This window comes from Crocuta crocuta, unplaced genomic scaffold (assembly GCF_008692635.1).
Source record: "Crocuta crocuta isolate KB4526 unplaced genomic scaffold, BGI_CrCroc_1.0 scaffold102, whole genome shotgun sequence".
NCBI classification, from domain to species: Eukaryota; Metazoa; Chordata; class Mammalia; order Carnivora; family Hyaenidae; genus Crocuta; species Crocuta crocuta.
In genome coordinates this window covers 4,567,205-4,584,914 of record NW_027530019.1, presented here as the reverse complement: position 1 = coordinate 4,584,914, position 17,710 = coordinate 4,567,205, and the positions used below count along the sequence as shown (strand labels likewise).

The following is a 17,710-nucleotide window of genomic DNA, read 5'->3' as shown; positions in this document are numbered from 1 at the left end:
TAAAGTTTTATTATTCTCCAGAGCACCACCATCAGCACCCACCCCTCAGGCTCTTTATCTTCAGGTTCAAAATAATCCCTGGCACTAGGAATCCTCATGATCTCACAATGGGTGTGGCAGTTTATTCCGGTCTCATGGGGCCAAAGGGAGCTGATAATGTGTTTCTCTCACAATCATCCACATTATCTGTTTTAAAACAGCCTTATTTAATTTGAACTGAATTTGCAAACTTGAATCATTCCTAATCTTTCCCATTCCTTATACAAAGGTCCAATCAGTTCATTTGATTCTTGACTCTGATCCTAAGAATGGTATACATTTTCCCCAGGCATGTAAAGGAGAAGGAGAAAAAACTCAGTTAACCAATGTGACAAAACCTCTCCCTGGTGAGTTCACAATAAAGAAGACACACAACATCAAACACCAATAGTGCCAAAACATTTACTGAAGATTTTCAAATCTTTCCAAAATGTTACAAAAAGTGAGTAAACCCAGTGAAACTAATGACAGGTTCGACATTGAAAACCAGTATTTGGGTAAATCCATGCAGGGGTGTGGGGAAAAGGGAATATCTATGAGTATCTACTATGATCAAATAAATCATTTTTACGATTTACGATGATTTATCATTTACTATGATCAAAACACTGGATTAGGGTCTTTTACACATTATCTTATTTTATCCCACTTAGGAAAAATTACCCTGGACTAGGAAAGTATGACCCCCCCACACACACACACACAAAAAAACCCAAAAAGGAAAAAAGATTGTGTCATCTGTTAGTATCATGCTAGTCCATTATCCATCAAACCCAGCCAAGGGCCATCTGGCTCTCGTGGGAAAGATAACTTTGCGTAATAATTCAACAAAGACCAGTTTAGGGACCTCGTAAACTTGGAGATGGACTTGTAGAAAATTGATAAAGCATGATGATGTTTTATTTCTACTTTCTGACAGAGAAATTTACCTCCAGGGTGACAGTCTATTTCTCTGTAGCACAATAACTTTATATCTTACTTTGCAATCTCATTTCATCAAGGCTTTTCATACTGATTAAATTCCAATTTCACATTCTCTTCAAATTGCTGTTATTCTGATGGGGTAAGTGGAAGCCTATTCATATGAAAATTATGTTTTCAATGATTTAAGAATTTGTGCTTTGGTAATCCTCAAACAACCACATGAGGTAGGTAGTATATCCTCATTTACAGAGGAAGAAAGTGAGTCTCAGAGAAGGCACATTACCTGCCCAAGGTTATAGAGGTAAGCAGTAATGGAGCTGGGGTCTGAATACAAACATGCCCGAATTCTTTTATGGGAATTACAGTGGTGACTCACATGTAGATTCAAAATTTGGACTGGATCATCTCCATATATGTGAAACTAACTTTACATATATCTTTGAATTATAAACTTGATAGCTGAATATCAAAAGCGACTAACTCTGAATGACCTAAACCTGAGTATTTAAATAGTAATGGAAGAGAATGATTACTAATTTGTTTGGCTTCAAATACGAACTTTTAAAAATTGGAAATGTTGAGAAAGTATTTGCCCCCACACTATTTGGAATATTATCATTAAAGTGTGAAATTCTAATGCTATGCTGGTTTCATTAATGGTTCTGGATGATGCAGAACAAATTACTACTTGAGGTTGGTATAAAAGTCATTAAAAAGTGTCTGAAATACTTACTAGAGAGCCTCCCTTGGACATTTCATGAACATGTCCCTGAGAGCTTTGTGAATACATTTGACCAAATTCCCAGTTTATCCCACTGTAAAGATGCTCCAATCTACTCTGTATTCAGACAGGTAAAAAAAACAAAACAAAACAAAAAACAAACAAATGAGAAATACCAACATGTTTTGCTATTCTTCAGGCATGAAGGTGATGTGTTGTCCTGGCTGAACACACACAGTATGTAGATATCAAGACTAGAGAGTCACACACTGCTCTTAATCTGATAGCACCATAGTACACATTGTACATCTTAAAAGTGTATCTTGGGAAAGACTGATCTCACGTACATGTGCTTATCTGTCAACAAGCATGTTTTCACAGGTGAGATGTATGTATACCTTTTGAATGCACTCTTCTATACACTTGAAGACCCATTCAGTGTACATGCAGAGTTACAAGTTGTTCTCCAGTAATAAGATTCTAAAGTTCTGTTCAGTTGGTATCTGGGTTGATAAACACTTCTGTTGGTATTGTGAAGCCTTTGACCAGCAAATCACAAATTAGACAGTGACCGTCTGGCCTGGTTTCCCACAGAGTGCACCTCTATTTGGTGGGCACTGGCGGTTGTCTGCCAGAGATTAGAATTGAGGCAATCGGCCCACGTCAGCCCCTGATCCAAACTCTGGAGCCAGCTGAATATCAGCTTGGGCTAAAGTGAAAAGTAACTATGTGGTTCAAATTCATCTTGACTCACAGTTTCATTGTTTTATCCAGGCTAAAGCTGCTCACTGTGTCTGTGGTTTTCTTACATAAATTTTCAATCCAGCTAGTGCTATTATGCAGTGTCTTTTCCAGCCCTGGTGTTGGGGGTGGATTTTTAGCTCGCATATTTTTTCCAGATGTGATAAGCTCTCCGTAGCCCTCTTGGTGAGCAAAAGCGTATCCAGATCTTCTTGAGCTTGACCTGCGAGTCTGAGGCCTCTGGCTACGTGAGGGCCTTGCCTTCTTTTGAGCTTTTTGCCTCTGACGGATCTGGAGAGGAAGGAGACCCAGAGTGAGATGATGGATCCAAATGACAGACTCTGGGCCCTAGACCACTTTATGAAGAGAAAGTCTTTTCACGAGAAACATCAACAATAACAAAATACTCACCTTCATTGCAAAAAGAAGTGTTTCACCAAAAAAAACAACAAATTTTCCACCCAAAAGACTGTACTGGGCACTGGTCAATTTTTACTCCTACCAAGAGACTATTAAGCAAGCAAGAAGTGTTAAGACAAATTTCATTACTGTCTCCATCTTATAGGTCCATCTTATATGAATAGGAACATACTTTTATACAGAAGGATTTTCTAACTTGCAGTATCCAAACACAATCAGAATAACAACCTACAATCCCAGTCCCCCGCAACAGGCCTTTCCCCCTTTCTCTTTGAGATTCTCAAGATCCAGTAGTCGTTAGTAACTGGACTAAGAGAAAATTTACAAAATGAGAGTCCGAAATTTCCAACCCTTGTGGTAGGTCAGTAGATCATGAGATTTTCAGGATTTTGATTGTTTTTAGATTTTTTTTGCAGCCTTTAGAAGAGCTCAATATCATTTGGGTAGGTTTCCAACATTTCTTTGATTTCCCTGTAAAGTTGAGGAGAAAAAGATCCAAGGTTTGGTGCAAGCCTCCTTGTTCTCTGATTTGACTGATCTCTTGGAGTTTGACTTTCATGTCAGGATAAAGCCATTAAAAGCAGAAAATCATGATCTGACTACATACTGGAAGAAATGAGCATTATCTTCCTTCCTTTAGCTCATCCATCATTTTTTGGGTTTATATCAAAATGAGCTCACAGAACCAAAGGGAAAGGACAGACTTCACAGGGGAATCTGTGAATCATTTCAGAGAGCATCTTTCCATGCTTTGGCCCCAGAATGTGGAGGAAATGCTGGTAAAGAAAGTTCTCCCTCAGTTCCTCTTAGAATCATTGGCCTGGTCGCTCACTCCACAAGGTTTGCCTCCTCCTTGTGATGCAACTACAAAAGTGTATCTCCCCTTTCTTTCTCCTTTTCTCTTTTTATCTGGGTCCTGACCTAACTTGACATAGTCTTGTTTATACTACTCTTCTCATGAAGCATTGAAATACGTTCTGTTAATCCCTTAGTTTAAGAATTTCCATAATCTGTTATGCTTTCAACTTTATATTTTCCAATCCAGTCATCATATTGCTGTTCCGTTTCTTAATCTGTTCAAAAGGAAACATCTCCCCCATGTTCCCAAATCTGCTACCATATTTTTACAAAACTTTATAGTCCCTTCACCTGATGCCTTGCTTGTTTCTCTTTTACTGTATTCTTTCCTTGCCCCCATGTCAGTAACTTTCCCTATAGTTTACCTTTGCCTTAGACCACTTTTCAACTCATGTTTAGTCTAGACATTTATCTTCATTGGCACTCACAAAGCTGATCCATTCAGATGTGGGCAGTTCCATGTACTGTGATGTGATGACATATACCTATGGGTGTTTCCAGTGGGAAGTTCATTATCCCTTTCCTGGGCTTCCAATCAGGCAGAGAAGGACATGATTCCGAGGGGCAAGAACGAGCCCTCCAAATGCTCATCAGCACTGCAACATACCTGGTCACTCAGGGTTGGACATAAATTCACCTTCAAAAATCTGAATATCACCACAGGCATAACAGAAGTCACCGTCGTTAAGAGAATAACAAGCCAGATGCACTTCTGGGTCAAAGAATGTCGTGCATTTCCTATTATTAAGAATAAAAAATAGACACTGTCATTATAAACAGGACTGAATTACTGAATTAATAGGCTCTTTGCCTGTTGCCATAAGGCCTTTTTTGAAATGGTGAGGTTTGGACTACCTAGAGAGGACCACTACGTGTCCTCTCCAGTATATAGTATATGCTCAGAGGTGATGAGAAGGCAAGAATGGTAGGATCACCACCAATGGGAACTGCTTCATCGCCTGGTCACTAGGAGACAGCCAATCAGGGCTGAGTATTCTCTGATCCAGCCTCAGTCCAGCTCACTCATGAAGTAGAATTCTCTCAACCAGCCTCAAGATCCCTTACTCCAAAGCAGCCATTATTTGTAAAAGAAGGCACATTTGCTCTTAGAGACTCCTGAATAAAACTATCATATCGAAACTATACGTGTCCGGGATGCAGGTAAAATCTCAATAGTCTTGGTGACTGGCTGCGCTGTAAAAGGAGAGCTTTATCAACTGCCTTTACAATTCAGGCAGCAACTTTAAAAAACCTGCCTCAAAGGGACTTGCTGATCTCTCTGATATTTACTGGGTTATGAGCAACTCAAGATTCCAAGGAGATCAGAGATGCCCTTGGGTTTGTGAAAGGAGCGTTCCTCTCACTGGAAGGCTGCTGATACAGCCATCCAGCATGCCCGTGCAATCCTGTGGTGAAACTCACTGCCAAGCCTGAAGCCAGTTTCCTTACTTTATACTCACCCCTCATATACTGGGGGTTTGTTTAAAGAAAGCAATAAGGGTCAGTTAAGCAGGCAAATTCTACAGGAACATGTTAACCCTACTTATATCGCCAAAGTAAACATCTGTCTCTGTTGGTTTTCTAGGGATTTGCCACAGTACTTCTAATTATCCAGGTCCCCTCTCTCAAAGCTAAAGTGTTAACCCCATTTGAATGTGTTTGGGGTATGAGGGCTTGGCTACTGATTGATATGTCTGCAATTTCTGGCTTTGGAGGATAGAATCTGCCCACCAAAGAGCAGTAGATTACAGTTGCCTGGGCAGAAACAAACTTGACTCAATAAATTAAATGACTCTTTGAGGTCCTTGAAGCTCAGTACCCCCAGGCACAGCTGGAAAAACAAGCTTCACTTTAAAACCACACTCCTGCTTGCTGCTGGCTACTAAGGAAAAAAAAATTTTTTTCTTAAACCCCAATGTTGATCTAACTTTTTAGAAGTCTCATTGGAGCTCAGTAATTAATTCCTGGAATGGCATGCATTTAGCCAGAGAGAGTGGTCCTCACACAAACTACTTTCTCCAGTTGAGGCATTCCAGTCTCATTATGTGTGCTAAAAAGCTCTCCTAGGACTAGAAGTCTTCTCGTCAATGCACTGAACTTTCAGATTTGGCAACCAAAAGAGAAAAATTTAAAAAAAAAAAAAAGGAAGAAAGAAAATTAAAAAAGAAAAAAACTAAAAATAGTTAAATGTCTGTCTTTCATAACATGCTTATTCATAACCGTCATGTTTCTACATGGTTGCAATATTTTGGTAAACAAAGTATTCATGTTACATATTAAGTAAGAGTGGTGCAATTTAAAGATTTCCATGTACATTTAAAGTGAGGCAGAAGATGAACAACGTTCTTAAGTATATGTGTGCGTTTAATTGGAATTATAATTTTAGATGCTTTCATATCAGTGGAAATGTATAACCCTATAGTTGTTCTTTTTTTGTTTTCTACATAAATGAGTTTTCTAAGAATTGTTTTTCTGGATTCCTTAGGCTGAATTCCTCACCTCGTGGATGCAAATCTCAGTCTTGCCTGATAAAGCTCAAGACGGTTGACACTATGCATCTCTCTTTTCCATAGTTTGCTGGGACGAACTGGGAAACATGACTGTTACGAACTTATCTTACACACATTAGAGATTTCAAAACTTCAGAGAAGGTACACGAATAGCCTCATTGTGGAATAAAGCTCAGTGGCCCTCTAGGAATCATTTTGAAATGTGGAATACAATGGTGGTATACACCATAGATAGACCAGGTGTATACTACTACCTGTAGTATAGAACAGGGTGTTAAGGTATTTTTGGAGTTCTTTTGCTACCCATCTACTGCTCAAATCACTCTGCCGTGTTCCCAACTAGTAATCAAGTCATCGTTGCTTGAATCATCATCATCACCATCATTATGGTTACCATTTACTAAAACAGTGCTATGTACCAGGCCACATGCTAACATTTTATATGCAGTCTCTCATGTATCCCTCACATTTCCTATGAAAATAGAAACTATTAATATCTCCAGTTCAGAATTTAAGACATCAAGGCATGAAAAGAAAAGGAGTCTGCCCAAGGTCACCCAGCATTCAAGTAGTAGAGCTGACACGTGAACCCTGGCTGTCTAACCACAGAGTCTACTCTATGTGCCACTCACTCATAGACTAAGGCTCAGCAATTTTTTAGATGGCTCTAAATTATACCTCATTTGTTTTCTTAAATAAATGTAGGTAAGTTCTACAGGTGAACTTTGGCAGTGATATTGGTGATCATGTGGGATAAAAGGGAGAGCCTAACATTTCCTTCTCTTCTATTACACATGACCTTTTAACAAGCCCTCAGATAACCTTGAAATATGTGCTATGCTGCTTGTTTGCAAAGGGACAGTCTATTGCACCTAGGCCATCGGGAATCTTTAAGCAGCTATTGTAGTGATTCTTTTAAATCTGGCAGGGAGAGCAGAAACTAATATTTTGGAGCTCTTCTCAAGCCTGAAAACCTTTAGATGCCTGGCTCAATCCATTTCTAGAGAAAAGATTATTGGTCATCCCTTGTCCCACCCAACACAGAAAACAAATTACAAAGAAGAATAAATGACAGCATGACACTAGCCCCCATAGATAGAAGGACTCACTTACCAACAAATGGAAACTGGTTTGGGAAGATGCCAAAGATGCCATTACTGTGCATTGTAAATAAAATGGAGAAATAAGTGGCAACGCTCCCCCAGATGAAGACATGATTAATGACAGTCCAGTAACTGGTATCCAAGGCTATCTGTAAATAAATTCAAATGCAAAAGGGAGGTCTTTGAGGATTTCAAGAGTATCATTTTACTGAGTGATGTTTCCCCAGCACGGCTCCGTGAAGATACACTTGTACCTGTCTAGCTACCAGCCAACCTCAGGCACTGCTACTTTCTGCACAACACTGGGAACTGACCTCACATTTCTGGTAGACAACTCACTTCAGAACTTATATCTGCAAGCCATTATATCTGTCAAGGGTGAATCAGAATCAGAAGATAAAATGTTAAACTTCTTTTAAGTGTGAAATAAGAAAACAAAGTGATTTCTAATTTCAAAATTACTTTCTAAATTGCTCTTAAAGTGTTTCTGTTAGGAAAAATGTTTTTTCAGTAGTGAGCAAGTGCAACATTTTATAATCTGTACATAGATTTTCATGTAACTGGGGCACCAGGGTGGCTCAGGCAGTTGAGTGTCCAACTCTTGATTTCTGCTCAGATCATTATCTCATGCTCATGAGTTCCAGCCCCACATCGGGCTCTGTGCCAACAGTATGGAACCTGCTTGCGACTCTCTCTCCCTCCCTCGCTCTCTCTCTCCCCCACCCCCTTGCCTAGTCCCTGCTCATGCTCTCTCTCTCAAAATAAATACACACTAAAATTTTTGTCACATGACTATTTTACATGGGTATAATCTGTTTTATACCAATATTCTAAATCATTTTCATGGTCCATTTTCCTAAATTATTTAAATAATAAGAAAATCGTTAATCCTCTGTTGACATAAAATTCAGAAGCAAGGATTCATGGTGACCTGGGAGCCTGTTCACAAGTCCTTCTCACTTCTATTAACACCTTGTGGCAACACAAGGGGGAGTCAAGGAAGCCTACTATGGGGGAGTCAAGGAAGCCTACTAGTGACTATGAACCCTGAGTTCTCAGAGAAAAACAAGTAAGTTCTGGCAACATATCAGAGGCCCCAAGTGGTCTAAGGTTTGCATTTCTAGCAGAGTCTGGTGCAAAACTAATTTCTCACTTTCCTGAGAGGGCCCTACTTACACAGTAAACAGATCCTTCTCTGCATCTGCAATGGAAGACACACCCCCTCCTCCCACAGGAAGGCTGCTGTTTTTTACCTTGCCCCATGAAAAAGATGTTGGCAGCCTTGGATATAAACTACAGGGGTTATAAAAGGACAGCTTTCTTTCTTTAAGAGGCCTAAGAACAGAGAGCTTTGCCATTCATCCTCAGCAAAGAGATGCTGGTTTTCCAGTTCATTTGACTGCCAAGACATTAGGCCAAAATCTTCAACTGTACCTTCTACCACCTGTCAATTCATCACCGTCAAGAGATACTAACAGCCTGACCTGTGTGGGTATGAGTAGAAATATCACAACCAATTAAAGGGGACTCAGCTGAAAAGAAAAAAAAGAAAAGGAACAGGTGGCTCCTATTGAGGCAGAACTAATGGAAAAGACAGACAAGCATTATAACCCCCCCCACCCCCCCAAAAAAGTAATGAGAACTCTTAAGGAGATGCAATTAGATCACAGAAAAAAAAAAATCAGGAAGAAAAAGAGCATTATTCCTGAATTTAAAAATTCAATAGAGAAACCAAATAAGAATAGTCACTGATGAGAACTGAATTAATATTCTGGAAAAAACAAATGGAAATAATATCTCACAACAGAGAGCAAAAACTTGAAGAAATGGAAACCATATGCAAAAAGATATGAGACATGGATGGCAAAATCCATAGATGAGAGATTCATGAGCCCAATATACAAATAATGGCATCTTAGAGAACAAGAACGAGAGAGAGAAGTTACAATCAAAGAAATGACACAAGAAAACTGCTCTGCTATTGTGAACACATAGCAGGACTTTCAGATTGAAAGGGCACTCTAAAATCCTAGGAAGATTAATGAAAAAAAGTCACATTCCAGTGGCATTTGTGAGGCAAAAGACAAAGAACACAGACTTCCAGATAGAGAACATATTCCTTAAAAAGAAAGAGAATATAACACATACTTACAAAGGAAAGAGACCCTAATGTTTGAAACTGGGTATTGTGGAACAACATTTACAAAGTTCCTAAAGCAAAAGTCTCTGACTCAAGAATCTCATATCTGTCCAATATATCATTTAAATGTAAGGACAAAAAAACCAAAAAACAAAAAAACAAGCTTTGAGCTCAAAAGTATAACCTCTCTGTATGCTTTTTGAAGAAATTACTCAAAGAAATTGCTGCAATCAAATAAAAATTCAATTACAACAAATACTCCAAGAGTGGGAGACAAAGAGCATAAAAATGGTGGTGAGCCATGATTTTTGTACATTTAAAGTTGGCTCTATAGAGAAAAAAACTGTAACAGTCAGAACACATGTTAAAGGAACATTTAATAGCATCCTGAAACTGCAACTCTAGATTATTAACTAATGCACGAGTTGGGGAGGAGAGTAGGAGCAGGGAGGGAGAAATAAGTAATATATTTACAAAATTGTTGAATTTGGAAGCAGATGAAGGAAGGTGTAGACAGGATAGTGAAACATTTGGTGGAGGATTTAGTTTTTTAATTTTGGTATCTCAATATGGAAACAGATTTAAACAACTATGAAAATAGGGAGAAATCACTGGTAAGATGGGAATACAGTAGTAAACTTATACATTATTTATGATAAATAAGATATTTAAAGATCACAATGCATCTGAGTATGAAAAGGAAAAAGTGAAAATATAAAAGTAGAAGTAAAAGTACTCATAAAATAACATGAAAGAAGCAAGATAAAATATAGAATAGTAACAATAAAAATGAGTAGTTTAACTCCTTGATCAAAGGAAAAAACCAACAGAATGAGAGAAGAAAACGATGAAAAGGAAGGGATGGGCCTACATTTTATATTAGAACTAAAAAAAGCAGTATATGCAGACTAAAAACAAGCAACAGAAGTAAAACTAATATTAAAAATGAAATTTAAGAATGTTTTATCATAAAAGATAAAAGCTACCAAGAACAATAACAATAGAACCATTATATGGCAACTAAAATAGCCTCAAATTATATAAGGTTAAATTTCTTTTTTTTTTTTATATATAAGGTTAAATTTCTTGAAATGCAAGAACTTAGTAAGAATCATAATCACAAGGGAAAACTTTAATACACTTCTCTCAGTATTTGATAGCATGGTAGTTTTCTGGAAATCTGTGGCTGACTTGGCATCCAGTCCCGAGGGTGATCAGGGCCAAGCTGTTAAGAGGTAGTGATGGTGTTTTCACTACAATAGTACAGCCATATGGTTGGGTATTGCTCCCAGAGGTGTTATGCCTAGCTGTGGCTCTCCCTGGTTCATTTACCCTCCTGAAGCATCTGGAGCTACCTAACGGCTTTTAATAAATCTTTTTTACTTAAACTGAAGAAGTGTCTGTTGTCTGCAACTCTGATCCTTTTGGGAAAGTAATATAACAATATTAATGAAAATTTAAATGTACATACTCTCTGATCTATCCATGCAAACAACAAAATGCCATTCTTCATCTGGTAGGATATATCAGTTAAAGTTAGGAGTTCTGACTCCAGAAATTTCATTTCTAGGAACTCATCTGTCAGTACATTAAATTTATATACTAGTATGTGCATTGTAGCACTGCTTTAATAACAGCAACAACAAAAGAAACATCCTGAAGGTCTATCAATAGAAGACTGATAATTATTATTTATTACTATATATGTTACATATATATTGTGAAATTCTGTGCAGCTCTGAAAAAGAGTAAGATAGATCTGAATGTGTTAGTTTGGAAAGCTGTTCAGAATGTCTTATTAAGTAAGAAAAGCATATTACTGAATAATATGCATAGCTATGCTCTTTTTGTCTTGAAAACCTATGTGTGTGTGTGTGTGTGTGTGTGTCTCAAAGCAAAGAAAAAATATGAAAGGAGTTAAGCTATGGTAATCATAAGAGTTAAGTGGGGGAATATGGGAGAGAAGAAGGTGGTTCATTTTATTTTAAACACTTCTATAGTGTTTGAATGTTAAGAGGAATATTTTATAATTCAAATAAACAAAAAACAAAGACAAAACCCACAAAATACAACAACCCTGCTATTTAAAAAAAAAAAAAGTGTCTCCTAATGTTTGGCCGATAGCATCAGCAGGACACATAAGATTTATAACTATAATTATAGACCATGGAAATTTCATGGGGGTTGTTACCTCAATGACAGTTAAGCTTAGACAGTGAGGAAAGGATATTAATGCCATTGTCAAAGTAAGCTTATTCACAAAACTCCTGAAACTTATTATTCTATATATCAGAGACAGCAGTTTCTGATTGAAGCCAAGATGGCAGAGTTTTCATGGTTATAAACATCTACGCACTCAGGTCTGAGAATTCTATGGTAAATCAGGCATTTTCAGGGGTTCCGAGAAATAAAAATGAGCGTATTGCATGGGGATGATCAGCATGAAGGAGAGTACTTTTGGGGAGGAGCACTGGGTGTCAGATATAAGAGATGAAGCACTGGGTTCTATTTCTGGAGTCAAAACTACATTGTATGTTAACTGACTTGAATTTTAAAAAATGAGTGGAAGACTAAAATGACAGTAATTGGGAATCTATCCATTTCTCAAGTTGAAATTCTGATGTTGAAAGAGGATCTGTGTGTTTATCATCTATTAAGTTTTTCTCCCGCTTTATTGAAGGGTGATACTGGTGTCTTAGGTATCCCCTCGTGGAGGACAGAGGTGGACACTTAGTTCGCTGTAACTACTATGCCTTTGGGGAGGCTCATAGCTTCATTTATCCCTAGAAAGAAGGGAGGTCCACTTGGATTTGGAGCTGGGGCCCTGAGATCAGAAGATCTGTGTTCAAACCCTGGTCTGCCACTCTCTTTGTGACTTTAACTGTGGCAAGTCTATTTTCTTTTCTTTTTTAAAAAATAGCTTTTTAAAGAGTTTATGTTGAGAGAGAGAGAGAGAGAGAGAGTGGGGAGGGGGCAAAGAGAGAGAATCCCAAGCAGGTTCCACACTGTTAGTGCAGAGCTTGATGTGGGACTCAAACTCACAAACTGCGAGATCATGACCTGAACTGAAATTAAGTCAGATGCTTAACCAACTGAGACACCCAGGCCCACCAGCAAGACTATTTTCTTATCTATAGTAATTGTATCGATGTTTCAGAGTACTGGCAAGAGGATTAAATGGGATAATGAGATTATCTGAAAAATAAATCATTTGCGTAATAAATGCTCAATTAATGGGAGCTGCTGTTACTCTGAAAAGCAGAAGCCCTGACGTGGGCAAGTGGACCAAGTTTGCTTTCAGTAAATCTATCCTGTCTTCTATGTTCTTCCAGATAGTCTCTTGTCACCAAACTCCAATGCTTCTAGCTTTAGGACTGCTTGCTTGTTTTTTATTTTCTTTTTTTCCCTCTTCCTTCCTTCCCCCTTCTCCTCCTATATAGACAACAAAGTATCTGATATCTTCCTTATATTCACTCTAATCTTTCTTCTTATACTTCCTGAAAATTTGTGTTTTAACCAGTCTTCCTGGAGAATAAAAGACTTTGCTCCAGACAGCACTGGAGTCAGAGAGGTCTGGTTTCCAACCCTGGATCTAGGACTCACTTGGTGACTTCAGGCAAGTTGTTTAACCTCTCTGAGCTTCATCTGTGAAAGGGGACGATAAATAATAAATACCTCCTGCATAGTGGCACTGAGAGGATTAAGTATAATGCCTGACATTACTCCTAGTGGTGCTGATGACACACGTTTCAGAAGGCTCCCACCAAAAATAGGCCTGCTCTGGTCGTCTGGTGTAAGATGGGCTAAGATGTATCTAAGACAGGAGGCAAAGTTGGGCACCTCAACCAAATTATTCTCACTTCCCCTTTTTTTTTTTTTTTAATGTTTTGATGTTTATTTATGATTGAGACAGAGAGAAAGAGAGCATGAAGGGGGGAGGGTCAGAGAGAGAGGGAGACACAGAATCTGAAGCAGGCTCCAGGCTCTGAGCTGTCAGCATAGAGCCTGTATTCTCACTTCCTTTACTCAACTTTATTCTTTCCTTATCTTATCTTTCTGCCCTTATATCCATTCAATAAATACTTATTTTTGTCTGGCACTACAGTTTAAGTTGGAGTACAGCAGTAAACAAAGCATGCCAGAACTTGGAAACTGGTGTCCATTCTCACTCACACCTACTCTGCCTCCAGACCTCCATCTCCTACCTTGCTCTCTTGGCAGAAATGTCCTCCGTCCCCTGGCTGTTTCAGGAACCTTCAGCACTCAGCAGGGGGTATGGGTGAGGCAGGGAAAAATCAGGTGGAGGAGAAATCTATGGGATAGGAGTCTGCGGTTAAGATTGAGAGGACTTCAACTTGTACATGGAGAAGAGGCACAGCCACTAAGTGGTGAAACCTAGGACCTCATCTTTAGAAGTACAACTCTGGGTGTACTTTCCAAGGGTACGTAAGTACCCTGTAGCCCAGTAATAATTGTGTTGTAGGAAATGCTTGCCCCATGTTTTTCATGGAACACTCACAATTGCCTTTATTAAAAATAAAAGAAAGAAATATTTGATTCAGGAAATAAGGCTACTGGATCCTCGTCCTAAACCTACAATGCAGTTTCTGTGTGATCTTGGGCAAGTCGTGGGACCCAGTTTGTTGTATCAATTTTACTTTAAATTATACGGTATGGTTTTGACATATGACTACCAATTATTGGAAACTCTGTTCTCTAAGAAATGGAGCTTAATTCTCCTCCTCTTGAATGTATTGGGCTAGATGTAGTGACTCACTTCTAATGAATAGAATGTGAAAAGGGAAGCACAGTTGAGAATGGAGAAACCTGAGAAACATCACCCTAACAAGTAAAGGAGGTCACCATCACCAGGAATAAGTCATGCTGATATCGCATGCTCCCTGATAGGATGTGGCAAGGGTATGTCACCTCTTTGTGAATCTTACCCCAATCCACAATCTCCATCTATTCCTAAGAAAGGATCAAACAAATCCAGAAACATTCTACAAAATACCTGATCAAGGTCATGAGGGACACCTGGGTGGCTCAGTTAGTTAAGTGTCTGACTTCCGCTCAGGCCATGATCTCATGGTTAGGGAGTTCAAGACCCACATCGGGCTCTGAGCTGACAGCTCAGAGGCTGGAGGTTGCTTTGGATTCTTTGTCTCCCTCCCTTTGGATTCTGTGTCTGCCTCTCCCCTGTTCAAGCTCTGTCTCTTTCTCTCACTCTCTCAAAAATAATTAAACATTTAAAAAAAAGTGTCAAGGCCGTGAAAGACTAGGAAAGACTGTAAAAAGTCAGCGGTTGTAGGAGACATTACAAGTAAAGGCAGTGCAGGATCCTGGAACAGAGTCGTTAATGGAAAAACTGAAGAAAGCTGAATCAAGTCTGTAGTTCAGTTAGTAGTATTGTACCAATGCTAATTTAATAGTTTTAAAAATTGCACAATGGTTATGTAAGATGGTAATGTTAACATTAGAAAAAGGCTAGGTGGGCTGGGCCATGGTTGCCCTTAAAGGGATAGAAGGCAGAGAATGGGGTACCTGGGTGGCTCAGTTGGTGAGCATCTCACTTGGCTCAGGTCATGATCTCACAGTTCTTGAGTCTGAGCCCAGCGTCAGGCTCTGTGCTGACAGCTCAGAGCCTGGAGCCTGCTTTGGATTCTGTCTCCCTCTCACTCTCTGCCCTTTCCCCACTCATGCTCTGTCTCTCTCTCTCTCTCTCTCAAAAATAAATAAATATTAAACAAAATTAAAAAACAAAGCAAGAAGGCAGAGAATGGATTTTGAAGAGACAAATGGCCCACAGGCCTGAATCAAATAAACCTGCATATTCCCACACATAACATCTTGAATGAGGGACCAGTGGTTACTTTGAGTCCTGAGGAAGAAGCCCCTCTGAAGAAGCAAGGGTATCATTCTTATAAAAATCTGATAGCAAAGGTAAGTAATTGTGAGTGATTTGTTTTTAAAACTCTGAAAGACAGAACAGAAAATTATTTTTTGTGAATAAAATGTTTTTAAAATATAATTGTTTCTGTGGTCTCAAAATTTGTGAAAAAAGGAGAAAAGTACCTGTGATATCCAACAGAAACTGTGCATTTTATGGGGAAAAGAGCTTCTAAATCTATATTTAATGTAAAAACACACTGCTATAATAGCGTATAAGAAAATAAATTATAGACAGGCAAAAAGAAAAAGTTATGTAGGAATATCAAAAGGCTTTTTTAAATTAACAAGATAACATTAACCAAAAGTTGTAGAATTATGAAAAATAATTTCACTAAACATGAAATGCCTACCATATCTATAGTGAATTTTCCAGGTAACATTTTTAATCCTTACTTATTTAGCAGATGATACTAATGACAGTGTGAAGAATATTTCCCATTTGCTTTCTACTTTAGATACTGGCCTTGTATCTCAGTTACTACCTTTAAAATCATCTCTTGGAGCGCCAAGTAACAAGCCTGACCTGGTAAATAAGCTGTTACCACTAAAAAGATGTTCCACAACTGCCCTCCCCGTCAGAAGGAGAATCCAGAGAACTGGAAATGTGCCCTCACGGCAAGGAGTAGATCACCTAAATCTCTTGGCTGGAAACATAAAAGTATACACAGAGCCTGCTCAGTGCTCAAAAGGCAACAAAACAGGTTGGAGTGCCCAGTATAGTGGCAAGAGCTATAAGAAAAGATGGAGCAATAGCTCCTTTTGAGGTGACATACACCATGTCCCAGTAATGGACTACCATGACAAATGTCTTAACCATGTCAGATGCTTCCAAATCACTCCATTATTTCCCTCTCTGCCACAGAATTGAACTAGACAATGGAAGATTTGCAAAGCAACAGGATGCTTTATTTAGTTGTGAGACAGACAAATAGAACTCTTTTTGAGTGGAGAAATCTGGTTCTGCTTTGGATACTACCTGTCTGACTCTTAATTTTGAACTCTCAAGATGTCTCATGTTAGATGGCTTTGGTATAGATTTCATGATATTCACTTAGATGGACCAAGGAATGGCAGAGATATCTTTTAAAAGCAATATGTTTGCATTTGGTTCATTTAACATAATAAATGTTTATTTTTGAGTCATGAAGAGAAAGTCTGGGGTTTAATGAGATTCTTTGTTGAAACTGAGTAGCTAAGGTTTGTGGGGAAAAAAAAGAATGTTTATAGGATAGACAAAGGACTGCCCAAAGGCAATTTAAACTCTAAAAACCAAGTTCTTGACTGGTATTTGCTCCTTTAAAAAAGAAAACAAAAACAAAACACACAACAGGTCACATTGCTTGCTGCATCCACCCAGAGGTACAGATTTTAATGAATAGGAGAGCTTTTGTGAACTCTAACTCAATAGTGAATGGTATTGTCTGCCATTTGCATTAAAAAGGAAATAGACACAAACACAAGATGCCCAGTGAAGGTTAATGGATCATTAAAAATCATCCTTACCCGAAGAGCTTCTCTGGATTTAAGGTTCAGATACGCCAAAATATAACACTGAACCTCTCAAATAATTTCATGGATATGTATTAACAAATAAATTTTAAATTTCACTTTAAAACCTGGAAGTTATTACACCTTACAGAAATCACGGGAAAGTTTCTCTCTGTTATTGTTGGAAAACTCCTTTTTCCAACACAAGAAGGAAACAGTAGTATTATTTCTGCACACATACAATGCTCAACCCTAAAAAACGATTAATTGTGAGGTCTCTACTAACATAGAGATTATAGACACCTAAGGCTAATCTCCCACATCTGGTCTTTTATGTTACAGCTTTCCGTTTTCATCTCAAGATGTGTAGTTAAAAAGAAACCCCGTGATTCCTTTTTTTCCCCCCACAAATAGACAAAAATCAGTCAATAATGAAAATGATTTTTAAAAGTTGTAAAGCCATCAAGTTATTTTCAGCAACAGGGTTACCTGCACACTGACCACAATGACCAGGGATGTAGCCATGGTAACTGCAAAAGACTGGTAGTCGGCAATGGGCTGCCCATCTTCTCCAGTCACACTGTGAAAGGCTCCATAGGGAATGAAGAAGAGGGCCAATGAGGTGTAGATGCCATGTGCCATGCAGATGAAAAATTTGCGCTTGTTAAACAGCAGATTGAGTTGTCCAGGTTCATAGAGCTGAGGATAGTCCATGCTGTTCTGGTCATTCACATCCTGTCAACAAAGTGTTACTTCAGTGGTGGAGGCTTGAGGAGTCAGAGAGGCTCTGAATTCCCCATCTCAGGAAATAGCA

At 38.6% G+C, this 17,710-nt stretch overlaps 1 protein-coding gene across 3 annotated transcripts in view; it reads right to left on the bottom strand.

Moving 5' to 3' along the window:
- Positions 1-427: 427 nt before the first annotated feature.
- The window catches only part of ATP8B4 (ATPase phospholipid transporting 8B4 (putative)), a 232,666-nt gene continuing 215,383 nt past the window's right edge, over positions 428-17,710 (bottom strand). For all 3 annotated transcript variants that reach the window (XM_077764430.1, XM_077764428.1, XM_077764429.1), the window contains exons 25-28: positions 17,386-17,631; positions 7,327-7,465; positions 4,311-4,441; positions 428-2,716 (exon numbers count right to left, since the gene is read on the bottom strand). In XM_077764430.1, the coding sequence (XP_077620556.1) occupies positions 2,435-2,716; positions 4,311-4,441; positions 7,327-7,465; positions 17,386-17,631 (798 nt within the window). In that variant the 3' untranslated portion in view covers positions 428-2,434. The remainder of the gene's footprint in view (positions 2,717-4,310; positions 4,442-7,326; positions 7,466-17,385; positions 17,632-17,710) is intronic.